General features: G+C 42.6%; 1 protein-coding gene across 4 annotated transcripts in view; it reads right to left on the bottom strand.

Annotated features, from left to right (window-relative positions):
• Window positions 1-17,176, bottom strand: part of Kitlg (KIT ligand) — an 85,458-nt gene that overhangs the window by 34,160 nt on the left and 34,122 nt on the right. For 3 of the 4 annotated variants that reach the window (XM_037196794.1, XM_028889979.2, XM_037196793.1), the window contains exons 2-4: window positions 15,425-15,587; window positions 14,934-15,047; window positions 3,005-3,067 (exon numbers count right to left, since the gene is read on the bottom strand). In XM_037196794.1, the coding sequence (XP_037052689.1) occupies window positions 3,005-3,067; window positions 14,934-15,047; window positions 15,425-15,505 (258 nt within the window). In that variant the 5' untranslated portion in view covers window positions 15,506-15,587. The remainder of the gene's footprint in view (window positions 1-3,004; window positions 3,068-14,933; window positions 15,048-15,424; window positions 15,588-17,176) is intronic. The other variant, XM_028889980.2, reaches the window with a different exon arrangement.

The raw sequence follows: 17,176 nt of genomic DNA on the forward strand, positions 1-17,176 counted from the left end.
AAAAAATAATTTAATATATATTTATAATAGAAAAAAGATTTGATAAAGCAAATGGATGTTAAAAAGAAACACTGAACCTGGATTAGAGCATAGAGTGTTCTCCGAATATTCTTGCAATTACTCTGTGCAACTAAAGGCATTTCCAAAGAAAACTGTGACTGTGTATATATAATTTGATCTAATTTAAAAATGATGAGGAATTTACTCCGGCACCTCCTGGTATATGGGCTGATACACACATTAGAACAAACACAGCTGTGTAACGACATTCAGCAACCCCATGTCCATTCTTTCTATAGTAACTCCTGGGTGAATGCAAGACCCAGCAGCATACATTAAGGTATTTCTAAGCTTAAGAATTTGAAGGAAAAATCCTACCCATCTGGCAGTATTAAAGTTGTGAGGATTTGGAAATGGTGACTACCTGTGGATTCAAATACTAACTGGATGATCACAACCTGATATTTCTGAGAGAGAATCTGCTAGGTTATTTTCTAAGAAGGTCCTTGAGTAAGGAAAGTAGACTTTCCTTTTCAGCACTGAGCTGGTTTTTACAATAAAAGTGAAAAATAAACTGTATCCTGCCCAGTGCCCGTGGCTGACTTTTATTGCTTTGGCCCCAGGGAATCTTTCTAGCACCAAGTCCCACCCCGCCCTCCATTGTTTAAACACAAAAGATTAGGCAGCTGGAGCTCTGACCACCAACAAATCACCACAGGCCACTCAACTGGGAAAGGCCTCTGGTCTTGGCAGAGGCGAGCACTTTAAAACGAAGGTAAAGGGTAAGACCCCAGTTTCTAGGCTAAGACCTCCACACTGGCTTGTTTTCCTTGCCAACTGCGGTGGCCAAGAACAATGTTTCTCACTAGTTCCACAATAGCATGCCAAGACCAAATAATAGCAGGCTTCTCTCGATTGCAGAAACACGCACGAAATATGTAGCAATCAGTCGGCTTTATTTTTACAAGCCTGGCTCTAGCTATCACCAGCCCATACTGAAATTTATGATTTAGCACCATCTATGATTAGACCGGCACAAAATCATCTATTTAGTTATTTCCCGCTTAACGCTTGGCTTTGCAAAGAACAGCAGGGTTGCTTTGAGCAAGTCTGGCAAGCGCCAGGCTCAAGGGGGCTGCCATCAAGAGCGGGAAGGAGTCTTTATTACCTAGAAACTTCCTTATAACACTTGGCTCACCACCGGTAATTATTCACATCCCCATGTTCATAACCCAGTGTGAGGAGTCAGGGTGGGTGGAGTGGGATGGGATGGGGGTGTGCTTTTTTTTTAGGGCTGTCACGTTCAAACTGTAGAACCCTGGTCAAAAGAAGTCTGGACCATAAATCTCCTAAAGGCTTTTGTAAAATATGAGTAATAACAGTCTACCTAATTTACAGGCTTTCGCTCGCCGTTGTTGGGGGGCGGGGAGGGGAAAGTGACATCTGTCATTTCACAAATGAAAAAATGTTACAAAAAGGCTTTGGACTCTCCTCTTAGTTTTTACTAAGACGTTTTCATTGTTTACTTCGTGTCGTGCTGCAGATGGAATTCCGGGACCTTACCTACACTAGACAAGTACCAGAATGCTAAGGCCAAAGTTTTTAACCTTGTAAGCACAGGTTCAGGTGTGTTCTTCACCAAACACTTGGTGACAACTTGATCGTTTGGTGACAACCGGATCAAATGTCTGCACTGACTGACTGTCACGATGCTCTAACTTTATGTCTCTATTGCAGAGACACCACCTCCACTCCCCCCCCACCTGAATTGACAGTCAATTGACCAGGCTCAAGGATAGCTGGTCCAGCATGAACAACCATGTTCTGGGAAGTTCTAAAGAACTTTCGGTAGTTCATGCTAAAATGTTCACCAAGTAAAAGAACCTATAGCCACAGGCGGTCTCTCGAAATGAAAACCTTGTGTAGTACTGGAAAGGCGTTCTGAAGAATGGAGTCCTATGCTTAAATTGGTAACCATTTTGATGGACTGACCCACAAGACCCAGAAACAACATGTGCATGCATCATCAACATGCGGTGAGTATTTGGTATAGGGAAAGATGGGGGTTGCAATGGAGAGGGCAGACCAAATGACTAAGTTTACTTCAGGATTACAGCAGCTACAGTGAATTAGCATGGACAGCATGCATGTTGAAAACATGTGACTAAGTTACAAGTTGGAACACACAGTGTAACAGCATTAATGTTGTATCTTTTAGTATGGCAAACCTTGAGGTCTCATTAGTGTATAAAATGTAAGTGTTACTATGCATCTTTTTTAGTCTACATAACTCTAGTGGAGTTTGTCCATAGCCTAACATCCCAGAACTTACATCAAAACAAAAATCTAGTAACTTTTATCACTAAGAGACCATTGAGGGAGTAATAGAGATGGGGAAGCATGTATGAGGCTGAGTTATATTTTATCACTGGGGGTTAAATACACTGAAGTTGATACTGTGCAATGCCAAGGTTTAATAATCTTCATGAAGAGGCTATACATACTTCACTTATTTCATATTTACAAATTCTGACACTATGTAATAGGGTTTTAGTGACAGAGTAGAATTTTTAATTATAACCACACACTTTTATTCAAAGATCTATTGCATGGCTAATAAACTCAGAAATAAAATAGTCTATGCTCTTAAATAAGATAGAAATGAATATATATGAAAGACATTGTCAAGGAAAAAAAATTAATTAACATGACTTTACTTTCAAGTCCCTTTGAGAGATATCCAGGAGAAAAAGAGACATCAGTTGCTAAGTCTAAGCATGAAGATGGCCTGTTTCCTTTTAGCTTACAGGCCTAAAACAGAAGCTGAAATGCTCACTTTTAATCTAGCAATGGCCTGAAGGATTATTTTTTTAATTGTATAAGTCAAAATCTACAGACATCATCTTCAAATCAAGACAAAGAGCAGAGAATTTCTTTAATGTGGACAATCCCATTTGCCCCATTAGCTACTAAAATACAACTCAGAAATGTACAGATTACATACCAAAACATCCATCCCGGTGACATAGTTGAGTTCTATCATATAGTCATTTGGAAGATTTGCCACCTACAGAGACCAATAAATAAGTAAGTAAGTATGAAAGAATTCCTTGAGAAAATTCATACATTCCACCTGTCATATCATTTACATTCCATTCCCCTTTGTTGTCCAAAACTCAGTGGTGAAACAAAACTTTTGAATTCTAATCTGATCATGGGTAGCTAAGGATATACCATACCTGGTACCTACCCAATCACCCATGGCTAGTAAAGTCATGGATTTGGGTGGAGAACCTACAACCATCACTATTAATTCTACCGAGTTTGGAAAAACCTAACGTGAATCTTCATTTCCAACTGTAGCCCTGGAATTCCCCTTTAGGACAATTTTTCAATTTGTTTCTACGTAAGGCTATTATGCCTTTCTCGTCAGTAATTCTCACAGCAGACAGGTCAGGAGGCAGAAGGGAAACAGCTGTAAGTGCAAGTTCTCAGGTCTCAGCATATGGGCTGTGTTTTATACAGCAAGTCCCGCAGTGAAGTTGACACACACTCAAGCTGAGGGCTACTGGTCCATGTTGATCCTATAAAAAATCAGGAAAGGTTCCGGAGGACAAGGCTTCTCTCTCTCTCTCTCTCTCTCTCTCTCTCTCTCTCTCTCTCTTCTCTTTTTTTTTTCTCTCTCTTTCTCTGTTTTTTCTGTTTTTTGTCTCTCTCTCTTCTCTCTTCTCTCTCTCTCTCTCTCTCTCTCTCTTTCGCGGTTTTCTCTGTGTAGCTTTGGAGCCTGTCCTGGAACTTGCTCTGTAGACCAGGTTGGCCTCAAATTCACAGAGATCCACCTGCCTCTGCCTCCTGAGTGCTGGGATTAAAGGCATGCGCCACCACCGCCCGGCTGAGGCTACTCTTAGAAGAAGTGGCTACTAGAGTTTCGACAGAGAGGTTTGGTTTTGTGATAGGACTCAGTTCAGTCACCTCGGGTTGGACACTAGATTGTGCTTCACCAACCCGGCTAACTTCCAAAGGCTGTGAAAAGCACCTCACACTTTTAAAGAAATAATCCTGGGCGTCAGTGGATCAGTAATGGACCGAGCACTAGCACTAGAGAATTTGGAATTAAGCTAAACTCTCTTGGTTTCCCTCATTTATAAGACAGAGATCCAGTTACTTGTTACTAGTTAAGCGAATGTGCCAACCACGTTGTAAAATAGCAACCCACGTTCTTTACTGAGACCTAGCTGGGAAAAATGGTTTCAAAGGCAGATGACATCTTTATCCTGTGTCTGACATCATCATTGTTCCTACAGAAGAAAGCTGGGATCACATGCATATTTACAGGGGCGGGTTATCTCCAACAAGTTTCCTATGACGTAAAACAGATGCTGCTTCTTGGTCTTGCCATGAGCCTTTAGAATCTGAAGGCAATTTGGTGAGAAAATGCCAGTCTAACACAAGTGACCAGAGCAAAACTAAGGTAGTAATCGGCCCCACGGTGGTGTTATTCCACCGCTCACCCATTTCGGCCTCGATGGACAAATTTAACAATTTCGCTTTCTGCAACCCATGTGATGATTGGTAGCAAAGGGGTTTAACTGTTTTCAAGCACTTCCGCTATTCTAGGCACTGCGCTCTTAAGAGTGAAATTGGTATTATCATCTCGCTGCCAGGGTACCTCTATTTAACAGGCGAAAAAAGGCAGACTCAAAGGGACCAGATCACTTGTCTCTTGGGTGTTACTTGTGGACCAGAATCCAGCTTCCCCCATAACCGAAGACGCACTGCCGCATGGCTCAGCAGCCTATGTTCATCTAGTGTTTGGCTCCCTGTGCACTGGAACAGACTGGAACAGACAGTCTATATGTAAAATACTATGTACTAGCCTAGCATGGCGACACATGCCTGTAATCCTAGTATTTGTGAGGCTTAGTGGTCAGACGGTAAATGAAATTCTCCTTGTGAATCTCTACCATTATCCATCTTTTGCTCGTCTCTCTGTCTACTGGAAATAAACCAGGGCTTCCTGTAGAAGGTGGTGGCATTATATTTATTTTAGGAGTTAACTCTTACATTCTACACTTTACCTTTCTTCTTCTCAGCCAATTTCCCCTTCCATGCTTTTATTACTTCTTCTGGCTTCTGTATCTTTAATTCCAACTTCGAAAAGCAAAACCACCTAGCCATCTTACACAAGCCTCAACGCACCAGCAAAGGCATGGTGAGATGGAGAAGTTATTTATAGTTCATGATGGACTAACCATGTAGATTAGAGTCGTTCCACAAGGAAAACGCACCAAGAAGTTGTTAAGTATTCTGAACACAGACTGCTGAAGAGCTCGTTTATATTACTTTTCAAAATGGAAGTTTAGAATTAATATTTAAAAACCTTAGGGTCAGGGTATATCAAAAGGTAAGGGAGATGCTGGCCAACGTCATTTTATGAGAAATTAACACATTAAAAAAGCTGATTTAAAGAAGCCCAAGAAAGCTCACAAAGAGTCCTATGACCAGGACACTAACCATCTCCACGGTGTCAGTAGGAGGATGCAGCACCACACTGAGCTACTTTACATTTGACTTGTGGTGGGACAAAAACAAAAACAAAAAAACAAAACAACAACAAAAACAAAAAAACAAAAACAAAACACAGAGACTACTTTTGAATACCACTTTACAACAGATAGTGGGTTTTCATGCAGTCACTACGGTAACCCCATGAGACACGCCTTATTAAGCCTATTTCACAAATGAGGATGGGGAGGGACATATGGCGGTCTGGAGGTTAAGTATGGCCGTTAAGTGGCACCTCCAAGGTCAAAGGCATCAGGAGTACCTGGAGGGAGGGAGAAACCCTGCCTAGCTTGAGCTGCTGTCTGCACACCAAACCACAGTGAAGGCTCTTTGCTAGCGCTTGGCTTTCCTTGTTTGCTTTTCAGTTACCTCTGGAAGAGAATTTGAAAAACCGAGCTGCAGATTATTTATGATTGTTTCATAAATTATTGTATTACTTTCTCAGCATTTACAGTTATGTTGAATGAGACTGAGAAAACACAAACAACCTGGAGATAAATTCCACGTCTCTGACGTTTATTGATCACTGGGGAAAGTTTTATAGAGAAGGGAGAGCCTAGGACCTGACAGACAGATGTTGCTTAAAGACTCGGAGTTTGAAGTTGGGGCCAACAGCACAGGTTCTGAAGACAGACGTTTACATTGGATGCTGCCCCGCCACCTGCTAACTCAGGTCTTGGAAGTTACTTCAACGACTTCAGCTTTCATTTCCACATGTGTAAATGGAAATTAGACTAGACTGTGGCTAAAGGTTTTATGAGGATTAAATAACTCATACTAAAGGCTAGCTGGGCATGGTGATGCATGCCTTGATTCTCAGCACTTTGGAAGCTGAGGCAGAGGGATAGTCATGAGATTAAGACCCCAGAGATATATAATGAGTATAGAGCCCTCCTAGGATACGTGGAAACCCTGTCTCTAAAATCCACAGTGGAAGAAAGCAAAGAGGGAGGGAGAGAAGAGGACCTGGGCATGGTGTATAAATGAGTGCAATAAAGTGGGGGGGGGCATGCTGAATACAAAAGTATTAAATGTAAGGGAAGGGATAGAGAGCTTGTGGTATATTTGAGAGGCTAGATAGAAAAGAGACATTGGATTAGAGACATGTCAGAGGGACATCTGAATCCTGGGCCAACAGATTCCTGTGGGAGGCAGCACCACTCAATGGGAACAGTGGCCTTTAGGCACATCACATTATCTCCATGGACTTTCTACTTTGTCTGTGAAAGAGGATTAAGTGGACAATTACTAAGATTAAGTCTGGTTTAGCTTTCTGGCAAGCAGGGAAGGAAAAGGACAGTACATTTAGGATGAAGAGTCTAGAAGAACGGGCAGGAGAACGGAGAGGTCAGGGACGAGTGGAGAGTTACCGTGTCACTAAGGAAGTGCTGGGCATCTCTCTGTTCAACACTGACACAGACAATGGAAATCTCTAGAAAAGCGGGAATCAGAGCGGAGGGAGTGTGGGTGTGCATACCTGTAATCCTAGCCCTTCGGAGATGAGGACGGGATGATCAGGAGTTCAAAGTCATAGTCAGATATAGACTACTTGGAGGGATGGTGAACTCAACCCAGTCTGGGCGACATAAAACGCCACTGGAAGGGGCAAAGATAGAAAGATGGAGGGAGAGAAAGAAAGGGAAAAGAGGGAGAGAAGGATAAAGGGAGAAAAAGAAAAGCAGGGACATGGTCTGAATTCTCCACATGATGCACTCACTAACTTACTAGAAGGAACCATCGGCAGTCTTCCTTGGATAGCCGAGGACTGACCATATTCAGTGACATTGGAAAAACCAGCAAAGGAGAACCGTGTTCAAAAAGGCTCCAATCACTGCCAAGAAAAAGAGGCTTGGCAAGGCAAGCTGGCACTGGCTGCTCACCAGCCCCTGCAGGTATTTGGACTCCAGAAAAGAGAACACAAAGTTGGACACTTAACTCCATCTCTGGGTCACTGATCTAAAATGTCTGGCTCTCAGGACTCCAATGTCATCAAGGTCCCTAAAAGTCATGCCATCCATGGGCACTTGCTCATCTGTGACAAGACTCTGATAGTCTCAGGGTTTCTCTCAAGTCCACAGGAGTGACTCATGGTTTCCTTGGTACCATCTATGAAATGTTTTCCTTTTCCAACCTTTCTGGGAAAGAGGATCATGATCTTTGGTCTCATCAAGAGCAGAGACGTTTAAAAATTATGGCTGCAGCAGACAAGGCTTACAAGGCCGTCTCAATTCACTCTTGGTCAGCTTTCTGTAATGTGGCTTTTAGTTCTCAGCACACTTCAGGGAAATACTTTTTAGTGTCTTTGGATAACTTTCTTTTTCTATTAGTAATGCCTAAAAAAATCTAATTAACTAAATCAGCTACCATTAATTTTTCAAGGGTATCTGGGTGATTGCAATTGTCATTTTCAAAACCAAAATGATGACTTCAGAAAACTCTCTATACCACCTCTCATTAGTTCAGAACACCTAAATGAAAGCTGATAGGCTTTGTTTCCTTTCAAATAGAACAGATTAATCTTTTTTTTTCTGTGCATATGGTACTAGTAATCAAATCCAGGGCCTTATGCACGTTGGCCAGTAACTCTATTAGCTGAACTACAACCCCAGCCTAAGACCATTTTTAAAAATCTACTTCAGAAGTGCCATGGTTTGAATATAGTTTGTTCCTGAAAAATGAATAATGGAATTATTTTTATTGTTTTTACACCTATTTATACTCCCTTCATCCCCCACCCCTTTCCTGCTCCCCAACACACACGTATATGCATGTGTGGAAGTCAGAAGACAGCTCATGGGAGTCAATTCTCTCCTTCCTCCTGGGGTTTCCAGGGATTCAATGTAGGTCCCCAGGCAAGCATCTTTGCTCACTAAACTAACTCAACAGTCGGTCTTGCTGAAATTTAATTATGAAAGGCAGTGGGAACATGTGGGACCTTTAAGAGGTAGCTAGGACTCTGTCCTTAGGAATGTGGGTTGTTCTCTTAATATAATGTATAGATTAATGGGCTATCTCAAGGGTATGTCTGCCATATAAGCCAGTTTAACTGGGTCTTAGCTTTGCTGTCTGTCTCACTTTGTGCTGCATTGCCCTGTCTTAGGACTCTGCTAGACAGACAGCCAGACACAGTCTTTGACTTGGACCAGAACTGTGAACCAAATTCAAACTCTTTATACCTTACCAAGTATGAGATATTATGCTATTAGCAACAGAAACAGAATAAGATACGTATATGCACCTTCTGACAATTTCAGTTAAATTATAGTAATCAAGCTTCTAAATGTAATAGCTTCCCAGTCACAATAAGAAAAGGTGGTTCAGGAAACAAAACTCATTGTCTTGCTCTGGTATTTCACAAACAACAGCAGAAACATTTACCCAGGCTACTGGCAAGGCATTATCAATTATGACTATCAATCTACTCAAAAAAAAAAAAAAAAAAAAAAAAAAAAAAAACCTTTTGAGAAAGGCAAATCGTGATGTAGCAGATATTTAAAGATTAACCAGAACAGTTAAAAAGAATTAAAAATTCACATTGAACTGAACTCCCCCAAATGAAGGAGAAAAGTACCACAAATGAAGAGAAGGGAGAGCAGATGGGAAGAATCCACTTGGACTATTTCAACATTTGGATTCTTTCCTGCATGCACAGTGACAAGCATTCAACGCTGCATCCTAACTATCCATAGAACTCTTCAAGTCCATCTTCTTCCCAGATCCTTGACTCTTTCCTTAGGTAGGTCTGGCTTTGCCATTTAAAACAAGTCTTGCAACATTTTTCAAAACCGAGCAAAATGTTCTGTAAATAGATGAACTATTATGCTAAGTAAACATGCCAGAAGGATTTCAAATAAAAGCCATGGGGACCACAGAGGCAGGACAAAATGTCCAAGAAGAAATTAAAAAAAAAAAAACCGTAAAGCTATAAATCATGTGCTCATATGGCATGAGAATCACCCAGGCAAACATACTTTAGGTCTGTGGGCACAGCGCGAATTGTCACCTACTGTAAGGGCAGAACTAGCTGGTAGAGAGTACAAAGGAATGATCTCCACAGAAGAAACAGCTGTGAGCACAAAGCAAGAGCGTAATACTGGCTCACGTTCTTCCCATCACAAAAAATGCACCCGGGTTACGCCCGCAAAACCTCTTCTTCCATACAATCCCTGTCAGTCTTGGTAAGATTGATTTATTCTAGGAGGCACAACCTAATGAGACTTCATTGTGGAATAAAATAACATAAGAGCTTAGAAGGGATGCCAAATTCTCTAATCATATCGATCTGTCTGGGGCCCCACACTTCTCTGGGAAGTGAGGAAATATATATACACAGGCCCCTCAGAAATGGACATAAAGGATATGAAAGTAAACTTATTTAAGAGTTTAAAATATGAAGGATTTTCAGTCATGCCCATGTTTCTTATTTCGACATTCAGAAAAGTAAATCCTGGAAGGACCCAGTAGCTTGCCTATGTATGGGCAGATGAACAGGTATTCAATGGTATTCAAACCACCCTGTGTCCCCAGCTTTCACCCACACGCTGTGCCCTACTATTCTTTAAAAGAAATTCTGCAATTTTCTGCCTCCATAACCTTAGCAGTCACTCCTGTTGGAAGGAATGAGGCTGTTGGATCAGCATAGGAAAAGCTTCACTTTGCAAACACAAAAACCAGAGACAACAACTCCTCTACATAAGCCCCGCAGCTTCCGATGAATCGATGGACATCTACTTTCTTCCCAGGCCCACATCCACCAGCTGCACCTCAACACTTCTGCCCTGGGGCCCACACAGCTCCCCTAGAGACTGGTGGGGCTGTTCTGCTCTGTCCTACCAATTTTGGTTAAAGCAGTGGCTTTCGAGCCGTCTTTCAAAAGCTCGTCTACGTCAAGCCAAGTTTTATCTGGAAGCCCAGATCTATAAACAGAAGTCAAAAGGCTGGGTGGCTCTAGGAACCACTCACGGCTACTGCTCCTGAAGGCAGAGAAGAGGTCACGGCCCCCAGAGCTGGGCTTCCCCTCGAGCACTCCAGTTTCCTTTTTCGTCTATGGCTTTTTGGTATCATCTTTACATCCCTTCTACATCCGGTACCCTACCACTACCACCACCATCAACGGCTGAGCATCAGGAGACACTTGTCCGAACACTCTCTTGTTTCAATTCTCACAATCATTTGATAAGATCAAGTGCAATTAATTCATTGTAAATGGCAGGAAAACTGAGGTGGAGAGAAACTATGTGAAAATAACTGGTTTTTTTTTTTTTTTTGTCTTTTGTTTGTTTGTTTTTGTTTTGAGACAGGGTTTCTCTGTGTAGCCTTGGAGCCTTTCCTGGAACTCACTCTGTAGCCCAGGTTGGCCTTGAACTCACAGAGATCTGCCTATCTCTGCCCCCCTGGGATTAGAGGCATGTGCCACCACTGCCTGGCTGAGAATAACTGGATCCTATGTTATGTTGTGAAAATTTTAAAAATCAATTATAGTTAGCATGTGCGTGTGCGCTTGCACATGCGCACATGTGCATGACAGAGTGTGTGTGTGTGTGTGTGCGCGCGCGCGCGCGTAAGTCTGAAGGCAATTTATGGATATCAGTTCTCTCCTTCTCCCATATCCAGTCCCAGGGATAGAACCTGGGTTGGCCAGCTTGTCAGAAAGTGCCTTTGCCTGCTGAGCCCTATTGCTGGCCCCACTGTTTTTTGTACTGGTAACAGTGGGGCAACTCACATTGCAATTCAGAGAATGGATCGATCAGGGGTTGTTTTATACATTTTAGTTTCCTCCTCTATAAAACACAGGCCATGCATTGTATAGGTCTTTATTCAGCTACAAGTGACCTCCGGAGTCCCGTTTTTCCTAACTTGACTTGTTTTCAAATGTCTTAATATAAACTATCCAAGAAAACATACTGCATTCACTAGAGCAATTCTTGGATGTTTTTCCCAAGTCAAATACTGGAAGGCAGAAAACCTTTCTTTCTGGTTCAGTGATTTTTAACATTTGTTCTTGGGATGAGAAATTATATCTTACTGTCAATAGTAAGAAACACTACTTTCCAAGCATTTCTTCTTTCTCAGTTTCTTAATGCTTTTGGAGTGTTGTTTTGTGTGTGTGTGTGTGTGTGTGTGTGTGTGTGTGTGTGTGTGTATCAATGTATTATTAAAAGTAATAACTCGCAGAGTATCGACTTATTATTAAGAGGTAATCCTCTTCAGATAAAGACAAGCACAGAGAGTGCTGGAAGGTGTTTGCAATACCCACCTGTGCTGCTCAAAAATACCACTTTGACATTTACAAGAAGTGGTGCTTCCCAAGTCAAGTCCCTTCAACACTCTGCAGGGAATTTCTCGTAAGCATTGCTTTCATCTTCCTATGTCCAGTCTGTGGTCAGATATACCCTTATCTTCCCACAAATATGGACCGCCTGTTTTTCAATTCATCTCATTTTGTGTGTGTATTGGTGGTTTGCACGTCTGCATGTATACCTGTGCACCATGGTGTGCTTGGTGTCAAGGAGGGCAGACATGGTCATCAGATGCCCTAGAACTGGAGTTACAGAACCCAGGTCCTCTGGAAGAGCAGCCAGTACTACTGACCTCTGAGCATCTCTCCAGCTCATGACCACCTATTTGAAATCTGTAGCTCCCCAAACTTACTCTCAGCACCCACCAATAAAGTAGCATCTCCAGGAGGCTATTTTCCAGTGACCTACTTTAAAGCATCCGTTGGAGCTCTGTATTAACCAATATTCTTAAAATCTGTATAACATAGACTCGCTGGGAGATAATAATTGAGACTGAATTACAGCAAAAATAATGATCTCTTGACCCGTTTTAAATTATTATGTATTTACTTTTTTGCAGTACTAGATGTTGGACCTGGGGCTTCACACATAGAAGTTCTCTAGCCCTGAGCTACATCCTGAGCACTCTGTCTCTAAACTTTTGACAGAATAGGCCATCTAAAGCAAACTGTTCTGAAACCTCCTTACAGAACTTCATGAAAAATGTAGGTGCCTGGACCCTTTCCCAGGCTTTCTGAATCAGTTCCTTGGACTGGGGCCCGGTGTTTCATAAGCACCACAAGCAACGGTGACGATGTGCATCAAAGTGCAGCCTGACCTTTCTCCATTCACCCAACAACACAGAACCATGATGAGTGTGAGGGTCACTTTCCACTGTCAACTTGCGACAATCTAGAGTTACCTGGGAAGGGAGTCTCCATGAGGGATTGTCTGCATGAGGTTGGTTTGTGAGTGTATCTGTGGGGGCTTATCTGGGTTGCTCTAATTGGAGTGGAAAGACCTCCCCACTGTGGGTGGCACCATTCCCTGGGCATGTAACGCCCATTATATTAGAATGGAGAAAATGAACTGAGCGTTAGTATCCATGCATTCGTTCACTCATCTCTTCTGACTGTGGGTGTGATGTAAGCAGCTGCTTCAAGTCCCTGCCACCTTGACCTCCCTTGGAATTAGAAGCCAAATAAACTCTCTCTCTCAAGTTGTTTCTGTTATTCACAGCAACAGAAAAGAAAACTAGGACCATGAGCCTGGTGTGGTGGCATGTCCCTATCATCCCAGCATGGAATAAAAAGGTCACAAGTTTGATGAGGTCAGGCTGGTATACACAGAAAAATCCGAATTCAACAAACAAAACAAAATGAAAGACAGACAGACAGACACACACACACACACACACACACACACACACACACACGACAACAAATCTTCCAAATACTTGAATTTTGTGCTGGTGATGCATGTAACTCAACAATAAAGGACTTACTTAGCAAACACAAAGGCCTTAATACCCCATTATCACCCCCCCCACCCAGTTCCAACACACAGGGTGGGGCTGGTCCATCAAATGAACATCTTTCATTAATATACACAAAACTTAGAATATAAACACATAGCATCCTTTTAATATTATTTCCTGGGTTGCCAATTACCCAGAAACTTGAAGCAAAGGACCATGATCTATGCTTCCAAAAGGACTTCCTCCTCACCCCCATCTATCTGGTACTCAAGCCTGAGAGGGGGAGCCAATAGCTGTCTTGCTTTGCTCACCAGACCCCCTCAAGTGAAACGTGCACACACTGTCAGCTATTTTATGACGCTCGGTGTTAGGGAACAGACTCGGGGCCTTGTGCACACTAGGCAAGAATGCTTTTAAATCTGGAATGTCTTGGCACGCCGAGGAATCTGCATAAATCTGTGTGTGTGTGTGTGTGTGTGTGTGTGTGTGTGTGTGGTGTGTGTGTGGTGTGTGTGTGTGTGTTTTCGAATTCTTCACTGAGGCTAATGAGCCAAACCCTAACTACAGAAATCAACTTCTGTTTTCAAGTTCTATTATGAACACTACACACACACACACACACACACACACACACACACACACACACATTCACACACACACACACACACACATCAACCCATAAACCTATACTGTGTACCTAAAGATGGAACTGTCTCTGTTTCATATACTAATACCAGTAAGTACATTTTATATTTTATTCCTTTTCTCCCTAGTACAATTCTTATATCACCTATGTTCTCTAGTCAATTTTCAAATAGCCAAGATCCCCAGAGTTAAGGAATTTTCACTCAATTTTGCTTTTCCTCCCCTTTAGGTCATCATAGAGAACTAGGCTGTCCTCCACCTCATCATGCTCCTGCCTCAGTTTCTTGAGTCATTGTATGTGTATGTCCCCATGCCTAGCGCAAATTTTGATGATGCTGAGATCATCTTCAGTCAACCAAGTAAGTATAAAACCTCTCTCCTAGATCCTGAGAGTATGACCTAGTGCGTCTCAGTTGTACTTTGCTGACCCCGAGTCTTCATCCAGAGAAGCAAAGCAGGAAGCTGGCTGTGGCCGAGTCACGTGTGTACAGAATGGCCTTTGCTGAGGGAAGGCTTCCAGGGTGACAAGCATGGAGATGAGTGGCTTCTGGGGGCGGGAGAAGCACCTTTTGCTACACTCACTGGGATCAAATCTCGTGCCACACGTGACAACCTTTGTGCTGGTAGGGGAACATAGCGGTCGTAGGTGTCCTGTGGCTAAGCTTCCTACAAGATCAGGAAGGCATGTGGCAGACAGAGCCACACAGAGAAACCCACTCAGCATATAATGGGGTAAAAGCCAGCCACTGTCTTTGACTTGGAGGCCAGGACCAGAAAAGAAGCAAAGTCATTATGTTGGTGTTCAATGCGCCAGTTTTACAGACAAATTTCTCATCTGCTCTGTAGCAGCCTTTCAGACTCATACAGTCCTTGTCTTAGAAAACTATGTACTCGGGGCAGGAGTGCCCTAATCTATGGTCAGCAAGTAGCGGGAAGAGTCATAGCTACTCAAATCGTTCCTTACTTACCAATTTTGTGATGTCTTTTACATTATCAGTCACAGGATTCCCGCAGATCTCCTTAGTTTTGACAAGAGGATTAAACAGGAGCAGTTGAAGATAAATGCAAGTGATAATCCAAGTCTAAACAAAAACAGAGACATTTCTTGGAGCCCATCGGTTAAAAAAAAACATAATTATGCAAACCACTAAACCACCTTATACCATATGTGGTGAATGCAAATATACCAACGACTTTTTAAAATTCTGATGGCTTAAATACAATTAAATGCTAAGCATTCAAGATGCTCTCACCAAGCTTAGAAAGAGCAACAACAAAATACTCCTGGATACAATCCTGATTGAATTATTCTTTCAATGGCTTTACTGTTCACTTCTGTTGTAAGCTTTCTACAGCCAATTTCCTAATAGCAATTAGGGGTGAACTTGTAGCAACATGCAGAGGAATTATCACTTAGGGGGACGACTTCGGAAAAAGTAGGAATGCATGAGATTCATACCCTAAGGCTGAAGGGAACCACTTTCCTTTTAAATGTAGACAGTTTGGCAAGCAGGAACACAACCTGGAGAGGGACTTTCATTTAGACCTCTACATTAGCACACCATGCCACAGTGAGGCTGAGCGGTGTGTCTTTAGATCGAAGGCAGAATTTAACCTCATTTCTAAGACAGAAAGAGAATTGTTAAGACAGAAAGACAATTGTTGTGTGGAGTCAGTTTGTTAGTGGCTTTATAGGGAAAACATTTCATTAGCCAATAGTTAGATGTTTCTGAACTCTGGTGGGAAATTCTCTCTCTCTCTCTCTCTCTCTCTCTCTCTCTCTCTCTCTCTCTCTCTCTCTCTCCCTCCCTCCCTCCCTCCCTCCCTCCCTCCTCCTCCTCTCTCCCTCCTTCCCTCTCCCTTCCCCTCCCCTCTCCTTCCCTCCCTCCCTCCCTTTCTCCTATCCTTCCTTCCTCTCTCTCTCTCCCCCCCTCTCTGTCTCTTTCACAGACACACACACACCCCTCTAAGAAAATAACACCTTCCAACATGGATTAGTTATTTTTATTCAGATCTTGTTTTTCTTCCTTCCAGATATCATAGAATTTTCAGAGCTTAAGCATCTGACTTGCTTTCTTTTTTCAAGCATCGACAAAACACTTACACCGGTGCCTTGCATACAAAAATCCCTCAATGTGTTTGCTGGATGAATCCATGGCCCAGACCAAAAAAATCTTTTCTAATTCTCTAATCCAGGAATCATTTACTGAACAAGTGTCAGGAGACAGTGACTGCAGCAGTTGCTGGGGAAACAAGGGTGATGAAGATGTCCTTGAAACTCAGAGGCAGGTAAATCTGTAGCACCTCAATCCATGATCAATGTTTTGGGAACAGAGAGAAGAAGGCAATTAATCAATTAATCTTGAGGGGAGACAAGGAGAAGTCAGGCAGCTCCAAAGGAACCGAGGGAGACAATGTGACTCTGGTTAGATGGGAAAAGACAAGGACTTTCACAGGCGACAGGAAAGAAAGCATGACTGCTGCAGAGCAAATAAGTAACATAAAGCAAAGGCATGTGAAAGTATTTAAAAACGTTGCATCTTTTATGAACCGGTGTTCGTGTGTGGCATTTTAAGATTCTACAAACACACAGGTGCCCACGGTAAGAATCTTTCCTGCTTCTGCAGCTTTGCCACATGTTCAAAGGCACTCAACTATTACAATTTCCCATAAATCTCTGCACACCAGCACACTGGACCACATGGCCATTTTCATTTGCTAGAAGTTGTTACTATAATACTGCTTTGGTGGTTATAGTGGCTCATAAATGGAATTAAAGCTTCTTCTTCTTCTTGGGGTCTGTTTTAGCAATAATCCCACTTAAGTATATTTAGGGCTGCTTTGAGCACTGAGGGGGACATACTCCCCATTAGACCATCTCCGTGAGCCCATAGCAAAGACCAAGTTGTACAAATGATCTGTCTGGGGGGTTCTTGTTGGGGGGAAAAGCCTGGCACACGCACTTCCCCTGGATATCGCAGTTTTCCTTCGTGGGTATTTACTGCAGTTTGCCTTCCTTTTAAATTGCTGACGTCGAGTTGGGACTCCCCCTGAAGATGATTTCTCCAAGGCCCTTTATCCTGATAAGATTTGAGAAGCCTCCCAAGACCTTGGTCCCGGGCCAACCTGCCAACCTCTCCCTAGAATAATGTTCATATTGTAGGTCCTAGGAAGCATGGAGGCAGATGATGTTCCCTGTCTTCACTGTGGC

The sequence above is a fragment of the Peromyscus leucopus genome, chromosome 18 (assembly GCF_004664715.2).
Source record: "Peromyscus leucopus breed LL Stock chromosome 18, UCI_PerLeu_2.1, whole genome shotgun sequence".
Classification (NCBI taxonomy): Eukaryota; Metazoa; Chordata; class Mammalia; order Rodentia; family Cricetidae; genus Peromyscus; species Peromyscus leucopus.